Consider the following 19,899-nt stretch of genomic DNA (forward strand, 5'->3'; position numbering starts at 1 on the left):
TCTGTATAGTCAAAGCTATGGTTTTTCCAGTAGTCATGTATGGATGTGAGAGCTGGACTATAAAGAAGGCTGAGCATCAAAGAATTGATGCTTTCAAATTATGGTGCTGGAGAAGACCTTTGAAAGTCCCTTGGACTGCAAGGAGATCAAACCAGTCCATCCTAAAGGAAATCAACCCTGAATATTCTTTGGAAGCTGAATCTCCAATACTTTGGGTACCTAATGCAAAGAGTCAACTCATTGGAAAAGACCCTGATGCTGGGAAAGATTGAAGGCAGGAGGAGAAGGGGATGACAGAGGATGAGATGGTTGGATGGTATCATTGACTCAATGGACATGAGTTTGAGCAAATTCTAGGAGATGGTGAAGAAGAGGGAAGCTTGGTGTGCTACAGTCCACAGGGTCACAAAGCTGGACATGACTGAGTGACTGAACAATGAAATTGAGGACAAGAGTGTCCCCTGTCTCCAAGAAGAAGTGATGCAAACACTACCTAGTAGATACTCAAAGCTAGAAAATTCTTCCTCTTAAATCTGTCACTAAGTACCATCTAGCCTGGGCTTCCCTGGTGGCTCAGAGGTTAAAGCGTCTGCCTCCAATGCGGGAGACCTGGGTTTGATCTCTGGGTTGGGAAGATCCCCTGGAGAAGGAAATGGTAACCCACTCCAGTATTCTTGCCTGGAGAATCCCATGGACAGAGGAGCCTGGCAGGTTACAGTCCATGGGGTTGCAAAGAGTCAGACACGACTGAGCGACTTCACTTCACTTCACCATCTAGCCTATCTGATAATTAGTTAAATATCTATCTATATCTCTCCAACTCCATAGCTTCAGTTTAGTTCTTCATAATTTCAACCTTATTTGATATACAAACTAGTCTCCCTTCAAACTCTTCTCACACAGCAGAGGGATCTTTCTAAAAACACAAACTGGAGCTTCCCCAGTGTCTCGGTGGTAAATAATGCAGCCAATGCAGGAGACATAGGTTTGATCCCTAGTCCGGGAAGATCACACATGTCACAGAGCAACTAAGCCCATGCACACAACTATTGGGCCTGTGCTCTAGAGCCCAGGAATCAAAACCACTGAAGCCTGCGCCCTAGAGCCTGGACTTGAAAACAAGAGAAGCTCCTGTAATGAGAAGCCAGTGCACCACAGCTAGAGAGCAGCCCCCACTCATCGTGACTAGAGAAAAGCCCTTGTAGCAAGGAAGACCCCGCACAGCCAAAAAAATAAAAAAAATTAATTTAAAAAATGCAAATGGAATTATGTTTTTATTCAGCATTAAAACTCCTCAACAACTCCACACTGCTTACAGGACAGGGACCCAAATCCTCGGCTTGGCACGTAACACCCTCTATGAGCCGCAGCTGCCCGTGCCTCCAACTTTATCACTCACTCGATGACCCGATGACCCACTTAATGACCCAGTGACAGAGCTGCTGGCTGTCCCAGAGTGCGCCCAATAGTTGTGGCTCATGGGCTTAGTTGCCCTGTGACATGCGGGATCTTCCCGGACTAGGGATCGAACCTATGTCTCCTGCATTGGCTGGTGGATTATTTACCACTGAGCCACCGGGGAAGCTCCAGTTTGTGTTTTTAGAAAGATCCCTCTGCTGTGTGAGAAGAGTTTGAAGGGAGACTAGTTTGCATATCAAATAAGGTTGAAATTATGAAGAACTAAACTGCAGCTATGGAGATGGAGAGGTATAAATAGATACTGAGCTAATTATCACGAGGCTTAACCCTGTGCTTTTGACGTGGAACACATTTCTTCCCTCATCTGACTGATGAACTAAGCGTCTTTGGGAAAACTTGAAGGAAAGCAAAGGCAGAGGTAGATGATACTTCCTCCGTTTAGCCTTAGAAACTCACCTGTACTTTTATTATAATGTTATTATGCTTAGAAGTTATATTTGATTTTGAACTTATAGGCTTTGAGACAGGTAAAATGTTAATAGATTTTCTAAAATTTTATAAGGCATGGATGGTTGTCAAAGATAGGCCACCATAACTTTGGCTTATGGCTGAAGTCTTGTAACAGCCTCGTGGACCTGAGAGATAAGGTTAAGTTTCCTATGAAGAATGGTTCTTATAAATACTAGAACTTGATTAAACAAGGTATGAGTGGGGAACATTCCTCTGTGTGTGTGTGTGTATGTGTGTGTGTGTGTGTGTGTGTGTTCACATCTCCACAGAAGGGACAACCTCAGAGCATGAGTCCTCCCTTTGGTATCTCTTCTAATTGCCTGTTTTTAGTTACCTAGAGATTAAGTACACTGGAGAAAGCAGGGGCCTTTAGCAAAGGAACCTCACAAAGCACAGCAATGAATTCTTCATTTACATGGTCTTATTCACCCCTGAACCCCTAGCATCTAGGGAAATACCTGGTGACCTAAAAGAAGTTCCATGAAAATATGCTCTTCAAGGAGTTGATGTTTTATGAACACAAGATGCTTCAGAGATGTTTCCTATCCAAAATCTGCCAACATATTTTAGCTAGACTTCATCTGGTTTATCTCAACCTCTGTTTATCAATTACAGTATAACAATAATTAGGACCATCTATGTAAAAAGACAAATGAAAACATGTCAATATGTTGAGAAAACAGGCAAGCACATGATATTCCTTGCCCCAGGAACATTAAAAGCTGAATCACTTAACATTCTCTCCAAGAAGAAAAACCAATTACAACATCAAAAACCACATTTTTTTTTTTTTAAAGAAAAAGATATCTTTTTTCTTTAAAAAACCAAGAGCCTCTTGGATAAGCAAGAGCCTCACAGAAACACCGTTTGTTTTTCATAGAGCTTCAAATTTTAGTCTGATTCCAGGCTCTTTCCATTTCTTGCTTTTGCAGGGTCTGAAAAGTCAATTAGTCTAAACATAATCTGCAGCCTTAGGAGCTGACGCTTTGCCAAGTAATTTAAAGTGCTTTGCTACGGAAAACTTACAATTTTTCTCTTTTCTTTGAGATGATGCTATGGCAGTAAATTGTGTATACAATTAATTCATCCCTGGATATTTGCTAGTTCAAAGAGCTGAGAACTTGGGTATTCAAAAGGCAGAGAATACAGATGCCTGACTCCTTATTTTTGCTGACTTGCCTCCATTCTTCCAAATGTTGATCAGAGATGAACTGGTGCACAGGGGAAGGTGCTTCACAGGCTAACTTTCACAGAAGTAGCTTTCACTGCCGTCTAAGACTATAACTACAATCATCAATGTGGGCATACTTCTGAAATACCCTGTGGGAAATTCTCAAATGCCCTGAAAAGTATACATTAACACATACTGCAACTTAAAGATGAGGCATTGCTTCAACATTTCTGGTTGGCCTTTTCAATTTACACCTTTGTAAAAAGTTGCCTTTAGTATAACATTTTGCTCTTTGTCAATGCTTGACAAAATTTGGTTGGATGAATTGACAGATATTTTCTTATAATATTCTTTTAAGGCAAAAGATCCCTAAATATTTTTACTTAACCATGAGTAGAAGTAAGAGTCCATTGTTGATGAAGACAATGGATTTGGGATCTTCATCATTAACAGAGTTGGCTAAGTGCTTGTCTATTTAAGCTCTTGTTGGCTATGGGCTTGTCTAAGTTCTTGCCTACCTTTGATGTTCTCTAAGTTTTTCAAGGTCACAATGGAAAAAGCAAGGGAGGGTGTCATAAATGGAACTAGAATTTTTGAACTTGTCCCCAGAATTACTGGCTGTATTTCAAGAAACATCTGCTCAGTATTTCCCACTGGAGAGAAAGCAAGTAATCTCTGAAAGGAACTGCCCAGTCTTCATGAAGAACTGAGAACTACCGAATCAATCTATAGTATAGACAGTGACCATTAAGAAAACTGAAGGAGAAAGTGAAGGACGCAAAACGAGTTCTAGTCCACTGTTACTTATTTCCACGCACAGATTCGTTCATTGATGGGGGTATTTTATACCCCTCCTAAAAACTAGGTAAAGCACAGCTTGAGTCACGACCTGTTCCTGAGATAGGTATCTGTTTGCTTATCAGTAGATCTTATTTCCACACGTACTTAGGCACTCGATAACTCTGAGCTCCTGCTGTGCCAGACTGGGCTAAGTGTTAGGGATATAGCAGTGAACAAATAGATGCCGTTTCACTCATTGACCTTGCAGCCCAGAATGTGAGAGAGCCATTTGGTTTAAAAATCACATGTACATCTATAAATTGCTTGAGTCAAATGGGAAAAGAGAGAGAGAGACTATAGCAGGGGACCTGATTTTCTCTTTCAAGGAGCTTCTCTGCCGAAGTACAAGTTAAACTTAGACCTAAGATGACCAGCAGTTCATCAGGCAAAGTGTAAAAAGAGCTTTTTGATTTGAGGAAAGAGCATGTGTGAAGCACTTGAGATGGGAAGAGATTTAGTGCATTTCGTAAAGAAAAAGAAGGCTGGTGTGAGCATTGTGGTCAGCAAAGGGAGCAGTGACATGAGATGTCTAAGAGGCAGGCAGAGGTAGATCATGCACGGCCTGGATGCTATGCTAATGACTTTGCATTTTATCTTAATGCAAAGGTGAGAGTGCGCACTGATCTGTATTTTTAACAGATCACTTTGGCTGTATTGAGAATAAAACAGGAGGACAATAGTGGAAGGAGTGAGACCTATTAGGGGACTGTTATAGGTGACGGAGGCTTGGATTAAAGTGGTGGAAAGAGAAGTAAAGGAGAATCAATACATTTGAGATATATTTTAGAGGTAGGATCAACATGTATTTAAGGTGGATTGGATGATGGGTGTGAGGGAAAACAAAGTGTGCAGCATGATTTTCAAGTTTTGGCTTGGGCAACGGAGTAAATGTAATGTGCCATTTACTGAACTGTAGAATGTGGAAGGGGCTAAGAATTTCAGTATCTGTGTATGTGGACAATACTACTGAAATGGATATGTGTGTGTTATTTTTTTCTACAAGTAAATAAGAAAAAATATGAAAAAGGAAAGAAGAGGGAAAAAGAAGGGGACAGAATGATAATAAATAGAAAATAGAATTTCCAAGGGGAAGATAGAGGGTGGCGGTTGGGGCTTGTGGGGGTCAGGACTGCTGAGGGTATGTAATATGAAAAACACATATTCAACATTATAGTAATTTTTCTTTTAATTTGGGAAAAATCCCATATGGTTTTCATGATGCAGATTACAGAAAGTGAATGGAGTAGAATCATTTCTGGTGGGTCTACACAAAGGTGGACTGTCATCTACTTACTGGTGAGTTTTTACGAAGGGATGTGTCAAAACCCCCAGGGGAAGGCAAGGAATGTGACTCTTGAGTTCATAAAAAGAACATGGGTTAAAAAGTAAAAAAGATTCATTGACACTGAGCTAGAAGAAGGGAGATGAGAAGGCAGGATAAAAATAGAGATAGGAAAGACAAAGAGAAATGGGTGGATTTGGCCAGCAAGCAAAGATGTCTCTGCCACCATGCCTATGGGAGTGCAGGTGCTAATGGCTGTTTGGATGTGAATCCCAGCCCGGCCACTCAGTGGAGGGTGATCGTGGGCATGTCAGGTACCCTCTCAAGCCTCGATTTTCTTACTTGTAAAGCAAAGATAATGATAGCATCTACATCATAAGGTGACTGTCAGGGTTAGCAGAAATAATGCACCAGAAGTGCTTGCTTAACAACACTCCTGGCTCAGAGGAAGAGCTCAATAAACGTTAGCTGCCTTAAGGTAGCTGACTATTTATAGATGCATAATTACTAGAAAGTCATCATTGTAGCCTGCCTCCTCACTTCCGTATGGCGACTTTGCCCTCTTAGTTTCAAAATCATATAGTTCACTGTAACAAGAAATAGATTTATGATTTGTTAAACATATTGGAGGATTTAATTAATTTTTATAAAGAATTTTTTCAAAGAGCAAAGCTGTTAGGCTTTGCTTGTTGCAAATTAATGAGAATGCCCTACCGTAGCCAAAAATATGTTTCTCGTTTATTTCTAGAAATGTTAAGATATAATTTAAAATTTGGTATTTAACTCCCCTCAAGAGGCAAATCATTGACTTCTAAACTTATTCTTTGAAAATCTCCAAGAACAGAGATGATGTTCTAAGGAGATCTTATTCACTACGAATCACTCAAAAAAATCTATGTTTTCTCTGTCCTAATAATATTATGAAGCCATGTGAAAATATTCTGTCAGAAAACATAACAACACAAGCACCACATTCCCTGTAGAAATATTACAATTGAGATCCTCCCATTTTATACTAAATTGGAACTATCTAGTGAAACACTGTATTCTCTTTTTCTTTCTGTCGCTGACTGGCTGCTACAGGAAGATAGGAGTTTATTGCTTGTTATACATATGCTTTAGAATTATAATGTAGAATTATGTCTAACCTTTAGACTTAGAACAATTTACAAATTTTTGTAGAAAAACTCAAAACATTCTATGATCAAATCTGAAACCCACATTTATTGAGGGAATTGCCTTAGCTGCTCTGACTTTAGTTTTCTTACATAAAATGGCAGTTATTAAGTAAGACAACAGATATAAACACCTTGCATTATACTGTAGAGGTGAAGATTATGTTCTTTGTGGTTAGTTAGTACCGACTAGCTCTGTAGTTTTGGATGAGTTAATATGTAAAGGAGTCAGTTAAATGATGACATTAATTTAATAATTTAGTTAAAATAAGAAACGGCAATAATAGTATCAACTTCTTAGTCAATGTGATGCATGGAGCAGAGCATTACTATTTAAAATGTACTAATCAAGAACGCAGTTCTCTTTGAACCTTTTGTATGAGGGAAAGGGTGCTAATTAAATTCCAAAATGAATTCTTTGGGAAAAATATAATTAATGCCTTATTAACAATGCATGGGGACCGAGAACATTTGGAGCATCATGTGATCACATGTAAGGGCTCTGTGATCACACTAGGAGATCAATGCTCTCCATGTCTCCCCCTGCCCCATGGGAGCAGAACGGCTCTCCACCCTGAGGAAGCTGTAGGGTGCAGAGCAGCGGGCAGAGGCGGATTCTACCCGTTCGTCCTTGTGGAAGCACATGCAACCGGAGAAGATGAAGTGAGAAAGCGCATGCAGTACCTGGTCATCTCAGAGTCGGGGAGCAGGCCTAGGTGGTAGTGGGGGTAGGGAGCTGAGAGAAGGAAGCTTTTGTCACACTCAACAGGGGAATAGTGCCTGGGAGAAGCAGGCTTATCACACAGTTTGTTCACAGTGCTGTAAACGGGTTCCGGAGGCCTGGTGACACAAGAGAAAGAGACGCAGGGTTAGCACTCAGACTGAACGACGGGCTGCGAGCAGCATCTTACCATAGGTGACAGCAAATGCCCTGAACAACGCCACGGGTTTCACGAGCCCTGAGTTAAGAGGCTCTTCACAAACAGGTCCCCGGGTTAGAAATCACAACTTTGGCGGACATGTGGCATGACTAAAAGTCACGTGTCAGATACCTCAGTAGAGTCACAGAAAGAGACATGCATGCGTGCTCAGTCATGCTCGACCCTGGGACCCTACGGACTGTAGCCCGTCAGGCTCCTCTCTCCATGGAATTTTCCAGGCAAAAGTACTGCAGTGGGCTGCCATTTCTTCCTACTCCAGGGAATCTTCCTGACCCAGAGATCGAACCCACGTCTCCTGCACTGGCAGGCAGATTCTTTACTACTGAACCTCCTGGGAATCCCAACAGAGTCATAATCAACCTTTAAATGTCGTATCTTTTTAGATAAGCCTGTCTGAAAGACCAAAATTTGGGATCCTCTGACACGGTTCCTTCTTACACTGGAATGTGAACTTGACATAGACTTTCTCTGGCCACATTGGCCAGGACACCTTGAAATTTTTCATAGCACCTATTCATATTTTATCCATGGACGGAGGAGCTTGGTGGGCTACAGTCCACGGGGTCGCAAAGAGTCGGACACGACTGAGGGACTTCACTTTCACTTTCATTCATATTTTATAATAATCTTTTCTCAGCATAAAATAACCTTTTTAATATTTTCTTTAATTTTTATTGTCACTCTCACTATACGATAAATTCTATGAGAAGAGAGACTACATTTATTTTTTTAACCACTTACAGTACAGTGTGGCACATAATACATACTCTATAACTATATGTTGACCGCATGTATGAATGAATAAATGAATACAACTTCCTATATTCATACTGCAAAATTCTTGCTTGGTGATTTGTGGGGGGTGGTTGGTTTTACCTAAGAATCTAATAGGTTCCTCCATATATTTATTCATAGTGTGCTCCCTGCCCCCTAGAGTTGACTTCAGAGAGTTTTCCACAAGGAAGATTTTAGTAACATTTCTATTAAGTGAATTCATCTAGGGATACTGAAACATTATCTAAAATAGCAATATTTTTTATAGCTGTTATTGACAAACATGCATATTATGATCAGATAAAATTTTCTATAGCTTCTGGATCCATATTAAAAAAAAGTTTCACAACTCTCTTCTCCATTTTTTAAGTACATGGTCTGAAAGTACTTTCAATATCTTTCCATTATGTAAGAATGAAAAGATGGGTATTGAAATGAAAGGACTATGAGCGGTCAGGGTCATGGACCCAGAAGTGTAGCCTTAGCTGGGAATGTTAAGGAGCAAGTCAGGAAACTGGGCCATGCCCAGAGTCACACCCAGGGGGCGCAAATTGCACCTCCTGGGGCCACAAGACACTGGAGGCAGCAAGTGGCGGTCATGAGCCTGAGCAGAGGCACAGGAAGTGAACTCAGTGACGGCACGGTCCGTGGTTCTGAAGCTCCAGCCCTCAGTGTGGCTCCTCCTGTATAACAGGCGCTCAGTCAGTGCAGACTGAGAATGGAGAACAGGGAAGAAAAGAGGGTAAACCAAGAATTACAAATGAACTACCTAATTTATAATATTGCTGTGGCCAATCATGTGATGTCAGCGTAGACAATGTCTAGAGACCTGGATTCTTTTTCAACACAAAGCTTTCCATGACACAGAAGGCAGTTCCTTGGAGTGTTTATTTTGTGCAACACAGTAGAAGGGCTGAGGAGGACTCCAGAGGCCTATCTGTTCTATGGAATAATGACCTCAGTGGGAAAACGAAGTACTTTGCAGTGGAGTCGGCTGGTTCTATCCCAGTGGCTGTAACATTTACAAGAAGAATTAAAAGTTTTTAAAATAAAAGAGCCAGATTTATTAGGGAATCTACCCTTCGAGAAGACAACGGCTCTGTTTTAAGAAAAATCCAGTAAATTCATAAATTTCTGTTTATCAATTTAAACATATACATAATTTATACTGGTAAATACAGCACTTAAAAGAGGCAACTGCAAATGATTCTTAAAAACTGTTCTTTTTTTTTTTTCATATGATATTTGTTTTTTTCTTTCTGACTTATTCACTCTGTATAACAGGCTCTAGGTTCATCCACCTCACTAGAACTGACTCCAATGCATTCCTTTTTATGGCTAAGAAATATTCCACTGTATATATGTACCACAACCTCTTTATCCATTCATCTGATGATGGGCATCTAGATTGCTTCCATGTCCCAGCCATTGTAAATAGTGCTGCTAGTAAAACAGTACTGATGAACCTATTTGCGGGGCAGGAATAGAGACACAGACATAGAGAACAGACTTTGGACACAGCAAGGGAAGGAGAGGGAGACAAATTGAGAGACTAGCATTGAAACACATACACCAGCAAATATAAGCTCAGCTCAGTCGCTCAGTCATCTCCGACTCTGCGACCCCATGGACTGCAGCACACCAGGCCTCCCTGCCCATCACCAACTCCCGGAGTTTACTCAAACTCACGTCCATTGAGTTGGTGATGCCATCCAACAACCTCATTCTCTGTTGTCCCCTTCTCCTCCCACCTTCAATCTTTGCCAGCATCAGGGTCTGTTCAAATGAGACAGTTCTTTGCATCAGGTGGCCCAAGTATTGGAGTTACAGCTTTAGCATCTACTTCCAATGAACATTCAGGACTGGTTTCCTTTAGGATGGACTGGTTGGATCTCCTTTCAGTCCAAGGGACTCTCAAGAGTCTTCTCCAACACCACAGTTCAAAAGCATCAATTCTTCAGTGCTCAGCTTTCTTTATAGTCCAACTCTCACATGCATACATGACTACTGGAAAAACCATAGCTCTGACTAGACAGACCTTTGTTGGCAAAGTAACATCTCTGCTTTATAATATGCTGTCTAGGTTGGTCATAACTTTTCTTCCAAGGAGCAAGCGTCTTCTAATTTCATGGCTGCAGTCACCATCTGCAGTGATTTTGGAGCCCAGAAAAATAAAGTCTCTTTCTGTTTCCACTGTTTCCCCATCTATTTGCCATGAAGTGATGGGACCAGAGGCCATGATCTTAGTTTTCTGAATGTTGAGTTTTAAGCCAACTTTTTCACTCTCCTCTTTGACTTTCATCAAGAGGCTCTTTAGTTCTTCACTTTCTGCCATAAGGGTGGTGTCATCTGCATATCTGAGGTAATTGATATTTCTCCCGGCAATCTTGATTCCAGCTTGTGCTTCCTCCAGCCCAGCATTTCTCATGATGTACTCTGCATATAAGTTAAATAAGCAGGGTGACAATATACAGCCTTGACGTACTCCTTTTCCTATTTGGAACCAGTCTGTTGTTCCATGTCCAGTTCTAACCGTTGCTTCCTGACCTGCATACAGATTTCTCAGGAGGCAGGTCAGGTGGTCTGGTATTCCCATCTCTTTCAGAATTTTCCATAGTTTATTATGATCCACACAGTCAAAGGCTTTGGCATAGTCAATAAAACAGAAATAGATGTTTTTCTGGAACTCTCTTGCTTTTTTGATAATCCAACGGATGTTGGCAATTTGATCTGTGGTTCCTCTGCCTTTTCTGAAGCCAGCTTGAACATCTTTAAGTACTGGGTTTATGTACTGTTGAAGCCTACCTTGGAGACTTACTATGCTTTGAGCATTACTTTGCTAGCGTGTGAGATGAGTGCAACTGTGCGGCAGTTTAAGCATTCTTTGGCATTGCCCATATATAAAATAGATAGTAATAGGAAGTTGCTGTATAACAAAGGGAGCTCAATGTGGTACTCTGGGATAATCTATGGGGTGGAATGGGGTGAGTGGGAGGTTCAAGGGGAGGGACATATGTATACTTACGGCTGATTCACACTGTTGTATGGCATAAACCAATGGCATAAGCCAACACAATATTATAAAGCAATTATCCTCCAATTAAAAATAAATTTTTAAAAGTATATTTATCAGTTTTTACAGATAATTCACTGATAAATACTTTTTCAAAACTTTATTTTTAATTGGAAGATAATTGCTTTATAATATTGTGTTGGCTTCTGCCATACAATGTGAATCAAGTTTTTTTTTTTTTTTTTATCAGTTTATGTAAGTAATTCACGGGCTTCTTAGGTGACTCAGTAGTAAAGAATCTGCCTGCCAGTGCAGGAGACAGAACATGTGGGTTCAGTCACGGGGTCCAGTGGATTTCCTAGAGGTGGAATTGCAGCCCACTCCAGTATTCTTGCCTGGAGAATCCCACGGACAGAGGAGTCTGGTGGGCTACCAGTCCACAGGGTGGCAAAGAGTGGATAGAAACTAAGCACACACACACACGTGATTCACACAGTGGGAAGTTATGTAAAAGAAGACACACTTTCAACTAGCCATTGAAATACAGCTTTTAAAACAGTCAGATTGAATATTGTTCATAATTTGGACACAGAGAGTTGCTTTTGCTTTCTTGACATAATCAGCTTTACGAAGATTAACATATATTTCCCATGGTTTTAGAGACAGAAAGATGCATGATTCTTATTAGACAAAGTCACCTTGGGAGATCACAGTCTTATTTGTACCTAAATGTGCTCTCTGCACAAAAATTCAGCTTGGGAAAAGTGTTGTATTAAATAGGCTGCATAAATATGAATTAAATAAGAAATGAAGAGACAGGTATGAGCTCTATGGGAATCATTCTGGGTAGGTTATCACAAGAGGACCTGCTTTTATTCTTCAATTTTTCCACCTTGAAACAGCGCTACTGTGGCAGAGATGGCTGGGTTGCTTCCCAAACATTCATTTTACCTATTTCTTAACCCTTTTTTCTCATTAATGGAAACCAAAACTTTCATTCATCACTTTTCCTGTAATAAAGATTTTTATTTCTCAGTTTTGTAGGTAGATGTGGCTCTGGGATTTATGATATGGCTGCTTAAAGGGAAGCTGACTTAGCTGAGACCCCTGCAGTTTTACTCTTTCCCTCGTCCTCCCTCTGCTGACCTGGAATCCAGATACAGTTGCTGGAGCTTCAGCAGTCTTCTTGGCCCATGAAGCAGCCTTGAGGATGAAGGTACACAATTCAGATAGTAGAGCATACTGGTAGAGCTGTGTCACTGGTGATGTAGAAGGATAGTATACCACCTCTGGACTACCTATTCCTGGAGATTTTTGTGTGTAAAAATAAACCATTAATATCTTATTTATGCTATTTGGACCATAAGGAATGCTAGGCACTGAAGAATAGGTGCTTTCAAACTGTGGTGTTGGACAGGACTTGAGAGTTCCTTGGACTGCAAGAAGATCAATCCAGTCCATCCTAAAAGAAATCAGTCCTGAATATTCTTTGGAAGGACTGATGCTGAAGCTTAAATACTTTGGCCACCTGATATGAAGAGCTGACTCATTGGAAAAGATCCTGATGCTGGGAAAGAACTGAAGGCAAGAGGAGAAGGGGATGACAGAGAATGAGATGGTTGGATGACATCACTGACTCAATGGACATGAGTTTAAGCAAACTTCAGGAGATGGTGAAGGAGAGAGAAGCCTGGCATGCTGCAGTCCATGGGGTTGCAAAGAATTGGACATGACTGAGCGATTGAACAAAAACAATTCTTTTATTATATAAATAGTACCTAATATTAATGGATATTTGTTTGTTGTTTAGTTGCTAAATCGTGTCTGACTCTTTGCGACCCCATGGACTGCAGCCCGCTAGGCCCCTCTGTCCATGGGATTTTCCAGCAGGAACACTGGAGTGGGTTGCCATTTCCTCCTCCAGGGGATCTTCCTGATCCAGGGATCAAACCCACATCTCCTACACTGGCAGGTGGATTCTTTACCACTGAGCCACCAGGGAAGCCATTAACAAATATACTCCTACAAAATAAAAGGCTGATTATCTAATACAAAGAAATAACTATAAATAGGACTTACCATAAGGTACTAATACATTTAACTCTGTCAGCAGTCCAAATAACACTTTCTTTATACACAGAAAAACTTAAAGAATGCTATTTTCTGACTATATAATTTAGAACCCATGGTTGTTTAGAGAATTCACTGCATCTTTATTTTTAAAAAAAATACATACATAAAATGGTAGCTAATCTAAACTGCAAGCACAGGGCCTAAGAAAAAAGGAATCAATGACTTTTTTCAGGCCATAAAACATTTTCATGGTGATGTCATTTCAGTAATATTGTACTTTCTGCCTAGAGAGCTTATTCAATTTTCTCAGTCTAATATTGTCTCCATAGACCAAGAAAATGATGTTACCAATTTTCTTCTAGTTTTTTTTTTTAACCTTAGTAGCACTACATTTGGAGACAAATTATGAGAATTAAACCTGTTTAATACATATATACCTTAAGGAAAACAAATCGTACCTGTATTGTACTCAACTAAGTAATGGAAAATATTTTACTATCTGACCTCTATAATAAAATTAAGACCAAAAACATGAGGCCCGATACATTGTTCAGTGCCGAACTCATGATTCTTTTCCCTATATTTTTGGGAACCATTTCAGGAACATAATATTATTTCACAGCTCACATTTTTAGAAGATTTGGCATTTGGGGCAGCCTTAAATGTCTTAGATTTTCTAAAGTCACTTCCAGAATTGTTTCATAGTGAATTGATTCCTTGCTTAAGCTTAACTATTCTTGATTCAAAGTTTTATCAAAGTCAATTAAAAGAGATACTCCTACTGATGTTGCAGGCTTTCATTCCTTTTCTATTTTTAAAAATATTATTTTATACAGTCACTGGGTAAAGAATGGGAAGCCCATGGTGGCTCAGACAGTAAAGAATCTGCCTGCAATGGAGAAGACCCGGGTTCAGTCCCTGGATTGGGATAAGAGTAGACATATTAAACCCAGTTTCTTTTCTTTTCTTGATTGCGCGAAGCCTTGATTTCTCAGAAGATGGGTAGATAAAAAAACAAAAAAACCCCAAAACATAACAAAAACCCTCGACAGACTTGACAAAGACTTCTTGAAATACTGACAATGTCCTCTTGCAACCAAATAACTAAATTAAAAATATCAGAGAGAATCTCCTTTCAAATGACATAAAAATGCAGTTCACATTTGAAGATTTCTGTCTGCTAGTTCGTGTTATATGCTACATAAGCCACAGTAAAACATCCACTAATATCCTTCTATGAAAGTTACCATCTGAACATACAGAATGGCTCTTTGAATGAATGGATAGAGAATGGTTAAAAAAAAAGCTATATTTATATAGCTTTTTTTTTTTAACCATTCTCCATTGAGAGAAAAGACTCAATGAGAAAAAGACTTCCAACTCTTTCAAGAAGCCCTAAGTTATTCTGAATTGCCTGACTAGGTTTCAGATTTTCAGATCATCATTAATTACAGGTAATACAGAAGGACAGAAACTCCAGTGTTCTCAGAAACTGACAGCTTTAAGTACTTGGTATGCACAGCTCATCAGCTCTCAGAGGGACGGGCTCGTGTATGTGCAAATCTGGCTACGGCAACGCCTGCCCTCACTTCCTGTGAGACTCACCTCAGAAGCTGGGGCCCCTCAAAGGCTTCACAGCTCTGAGCTCCACAAGGCTTAATGCCAGCAGTCAGCATTCCTGCTATTTCCCTGCAGTTATATTCTCTATGACCTCTCTGCCAGACAGACAAGAAATGCCAATTTATGAGCTGACACTGGGATCTGGGTGGCAGGAACAGATGTTATCGTCACTTCCAATATATGCAGGAAAGAAGTGCCCTGGGGAAATGACTCTGGGCAGTATGAATCAGCCAGACACAACTGAAAGGGCCTCTTCATCCCACTGCAAACCTCCTAGGTCAGAAGGTAATGAATACGGAAATGCAATCCAAGGTACCTACAGGCTCTCTTCATTCTGCTGATGTCCCCAGAAGGGGGGGAAACGCAGTTAGAGACATTAGCATAATCTCTAAGAGAATTTATAAACAAATCATTTATCTTGCTGTCCACTTATCAGGGGCCGTGGATAAATGGCTTTGTACTCTGCAGTGCTGAGCCATCAGCATTTATTTGCATATCTATGGGTTTATAATTGCAGGCTCTTATAGCATATAATTAGTACACCCCAGCCTGTGGTGATCTTTCGTTTCTCTGGACACCATTAGCACTTGCTATTTGTTCTGCTTTCTGGGGGCAGTTTTAATTGCTCATCCACAATGCTAGTATATTAGAGGGAGGTGCTTCACTCAACCTTATTTTAAGGAAAACCACCTTCCGGTAGTCACCTAGGCACATGAGAGCTGGACCATAACGAAGGCTGAGCGCTGAAGAATTGATGGTTTCGAACTGTGGTGCAGGAGAAGGCTCTTGAGAGTTCCTTGGGCTGCAAGGAGACCAAATCAGTCAATCCAAAAGGCGGTCAACCCTGAATATTCATTGTAAGGACCAATGCTGAAGCTGAAGCTCCAATACTTTGGTCACCTGATGTGAAGAGCTGACTCACTGGAAAAGACCCTGATGCTGGGAAAGACTGAGGGCAGGAGGAGAATGGTGGCAGAGATGAGATGGTTAGATGGCATCACTGACTCAGTGGACATGAGTTGAGCAAATTCTGGGAGACAGTGAAGGACAGGGAAGCCTGGTGTGCTGCAGTTTATGGGGTTTCAAAGAATCGGACACAACTTAGCAACTGAACAATAACAACCCTGCCTGTAATCGCCCTTGCCCATTTGCCCCACATGAGTCCAACCCAACTTACTCTCCTCCCTAGCCAAACTGCTTGGACCAGGGTTGGACCCCCCAACTCTGCAACCATGGCTTGCATGGTAGTGCTCAAAAAAGTCAAGGCCAATTGGATTCTGTGGAATGTGAATAAAGGGGGAGAAAAAGAAGTTGTAAACTGGTAGCAGAAGGGAAAGATGCAGGCATGTAGAGGGTAGCTATAGCTGTGTCTATCTATTACAGAGCACCAGAGCAAAGCTCTACCAAATTTTGTCTCAAAAGTATCTAGTAGTTTCTTAAACCCAAAGTAACTGTTTGGGTCCATTCTTTAAGGGGACTACTGGGCTCATGCTACTGAATTTCTCTGTAGATTTCATGTGCCATTTGCTGTATAGTGAAAATCAACTATCACCTCCCACCGTATTTTCTTACTGAAGCTTAAGTCACATCTTTTGCTGGCAATCAAACGAGTGAAAATTAAACAGGTAGCTTTGCTATTAGTGTCCTTTTCAGAACACCTCAGCTAGACTAGGCTGCTCAAGGATAAAAGACAAATGCTTGGACCTTCATGTAATCCCGTAGCCACCTGAGACTAATACCATGCTGATCTTTAAAATTTTGTTCCCTATGGATTCTTTTGCATTACTTTTATTCTCTGAAATACTGTATTAAAATATTATTATCTTAATTACTGCATCTTTGAGCACCTCCTTATTTTGCACTTGATCTGTAACTTTTACTTGTCTCACCCTAACTCCCAGGCCTGTACTTAGAGCCAAGGTAGATATAATGATGATAATGACAGTGATGGTGATTGTAAATGCTCATCTGTGTTGCACCAGAAGATACAAGGTCAAAGGAATATGACTCACTTCTCAGAGTTACAGGAAGAGTGACTCATTTAATCAAGTTTTCCATGTCTCGATTAAATGCACTGCTCTCCAATCCTTCAGACTATCTCGGGCAGAGTTCTCACCTCATTACACTGTCATATTTGGTGCACTGGGCTCTTTTCTTCTCTTGACTATTAGCTCACTGAAGATCAGCACCAAATCTCATTTATCTTTGTTTCCCCATAACTTTCCTGAGTGTAGGAAGGTATGAATGAAGCACTGTCATGGAAAAGGAATAGAGCTGTAACAGAAAATGTGATTAGTGCTTTTAATTCTCTCTTCCTGAACTAGAGCTAAATGGGAAGAGCCTAAAATTGCAGGAAGAAAGATTTGGGTTAAATATTTGTATAACTCTGACAATAAAATCTCTCTGTCATACAGACTGGTATGGATAAATCTGTAAGCCATTCAGATTTTCCACCCCTTATCCTACTATGGCCTTCCCTGGCTGCCCAAAGTGGGCAAGAAATACCCAGACCCATGCCCTACATCAGCAGGCACGCTTGCAGGCTTAGTTGCTCAGTCGTGTCTGACTCTGAGACACTTTTGACTGTAGCTCGCCAGGCTCCTCTGTCCGGGGAATTTTTCAGACAAGAATACTGGAGTGGGTTGCCATTTTCCTCCTCCAGGGGATCTTCCCAACCCTGGGGATCAAACCCGCGTCTCCTGTGTCTCCTGCACTGCAGGCGAATTCTTTACCAGCTCAGCCATTAGCAGTACATATACCCAAGCTACATTAATAATGGCAGTTGGATGGCTGAGGGCTTGGAGGCCTAAACATCTAGAATATTGCCTGACATAACTTGGAGAAAAAGCTTTTCAAATCTTAAAATATATTCTCTTTGTTACATGTAGTACATTACATACTGTTCTTTACACATAGTACATTGTTCTTTGAGCCAAGGATTTGGATAAGGAAGCGTAAAGAGACTGAATTTCAGGCCTGGGCTAATTAGATCTTAAAGGCAGAATTTGGGGAAGCCTAAACATAATTAGGAGATAAAACAGAATATCAGATCAAGAGGTAAACTATGAGGCTGAACACGTGAATTTGACATTATAATGATAAGAATTAAGGAAGAGGCTGACTTGTCTTATACTGAACTTTAAGCAGAAAATTGTTTGCAATTTGGCAAAGGTATTATCAGCACGTTAAAGTCTGGCATAGAGATATCTGGAGAATGGATTGGTCTAGGTGATTTGTAAGAATCCATTCATCCCCCTAATTCTAAGCATCATCAGATTGGGCCCCCAAGGACTTCTTCCATTAAGACCCTTGGAATGGACGCCTATTTGCACCATATTCACTTAAGTTTTCCAAAACGCAGCTTCCTCATTTTAACGATATTGAAGAAACTTCTCTGTATCTGGGCAAAGCTGTAACCTATAACATATTATAATATAATTAATATATAATATAATACATATTATATTATATATATAATATAATTCAGGTTATACTCTGGTTATATATATTTATAATATATAATTATATACAATTCTGGTAATATAATATAATTCTGGTATTATGTTATATATAACATAATACCAGAATTAAGTTATTATGAAGCAGTGTGGTGAGTGTACAGAAACAGAGCTAGGTTTGGATCTTGGTTCTCCAAATTCTACCCGGGTGAACTTCTGCTGTTCCTCACTCCTCCGAGCCTCAGCATCCTCATCTATAAAGCAGCACAGCAGTCTCAGCCTGAGGGTGGCGTGAGGAACAGAGGAAGAAGGGCTGTAGACCAAGCTCGCCCGTCACTCACTGCGGGCTCACGAATAGTGGCCCTGTTGTCTTATTACCTTCAGGCACTTGGGCCCACAGAGAAGCAAAGCCTCAGAGGATGCTCCTCCCACTCTAATGCAATGTGGAAGCAAGTACCAGCCAGTGGTTTCAGTATCAGAAAAGAAACTGCATTAATAGTGCCTTCTACAGTCACTTTTGGTCTTGATTGTAAAGGTAATTGACCCTGCATCTGAGCCACATGAGGGCGATGCTCAGTCTTTCTGAACTTCTCAATTATTTTCATTGCCCCTAACAAGGTATCAGCTCCATCTCTAAGCCTGAATTCACGCCTGCGTTTTCGTCATGATTTCCTTTCCTGTGTGGCTCCCAGCTGTGGTGCCAGAGCACATTGTTGGGTCACAAGTGATTTTCACTATTATAAATAATAGTCTATTTACCATAATCTATAAGTGTTTACTGTTCAAGAAGAGAAATCAGGATTGAGTCCCCATTTTCTCCATATAAACATCACTCTCAGTTATATTTTACTATGTTTGCTTATCAAAGAGGGAAATGGCAGGCCATTTAAAGTCATTTAAAAAGTTTTGAATTATTAAGTGCTTTATTTTCCTCGACAGAATGTTTGGGTTTCAGCAAAATTGGCCCCTTTTAAGACAGTGGTTTATAAATGGTTCATGAGGGTTTTATTGGATTAAGATGTACAAAGTTGTTGACCTTGACAATGGTGACTATTAAGAGGCATGTTTCCAAAGAGCAGCGGAACCATAGTACTGTGGTATTGGGTAAATGCTGTCCAGCTACAATAGTGCTTTTGTGGCATTCCGAAAGATGTGAAACAAGTATTATCTAAGACACAAGATCAGTATGTCCAGACCAAGATCCTTGAGATGCAGACTTGACTTGTTAGAGGAAGGTTTCCTGGTGGCTCAGATGGTAAAGAATCCACCTGCAATGCAGGAGAACCAAGTTTGACCCCTGGAAGATTCCCTGGAAAAGGAAATGGCAACCCAGTATTCTTGCCTGGAAAATTCCATGGACAGAGGAGCCTGGCAGGCTATAGGCCATGGGGTTACAAAGAGTCAGACACAACTGAGTGACTAACATTTTCACTTTCAGTTTTGTTTCAACATAGTATTTAAATGCTTTTATTTTTTATAAACCTACTTTTAAAGATTTCTAAGAATTTTTTAAATGAACTCATGGGACAAAATGTCAATCTATAGAAAAAAAGCAGATTAACAATTATATAGCATTTTGATGGAAAAAATTTTAAGCATACAATAAATAGAAGAAATCACACA

General features: G+C 40.4%; 1 protein-coding gene across 15 annotated transcripts in view; it reads right to left on the minus strand.

Moving 5' to 3' along the window:
* The window catches only part of DLG2 (discs large MAGUK scaffold protein 2), a 2,318,993-nt gene that overhangs the window by 554,406 nt on the left and 1,744,688 nt on the right, over positions 1–19,899 (minus strand). For 13 of the 15 annotated variants that reach the window (XM_027532387.1, XM_027532386.1, XM_027532389.1 and 10 more), the window contains one exon: positions 7,082–7,237. The exons of the other annotated variants lie outside the window; for them this stretch is intronic. In XM_027532387.1, coding sequence (XP_027388188.1) covers positions 7,082–7,237 — 156 coding nt within the window. The remainder of the gene's footprint in view (positions 1–7,081; positions 7,238–19,899) is intronic. 15 annotated transcript variants of the gene reach the window in all.

Source organism: Bos indicus x Bos taurus, chromosome 29 (genome assembly GCF_003369695.1).
Source record: "Bos indicus x Bos taurus breed Angus x Brahman F1 hybrid chromosome 29, Bos_hybrid_MaternalHap_v2.0, whole genome shotgun sequence".
Taxonomy (NCBI): Eukaryota; Metazoa; Chordata; class Mammalia; order Artiodactyla; family Bovidae; genus Bos; species Bos indicus x Bos taurus.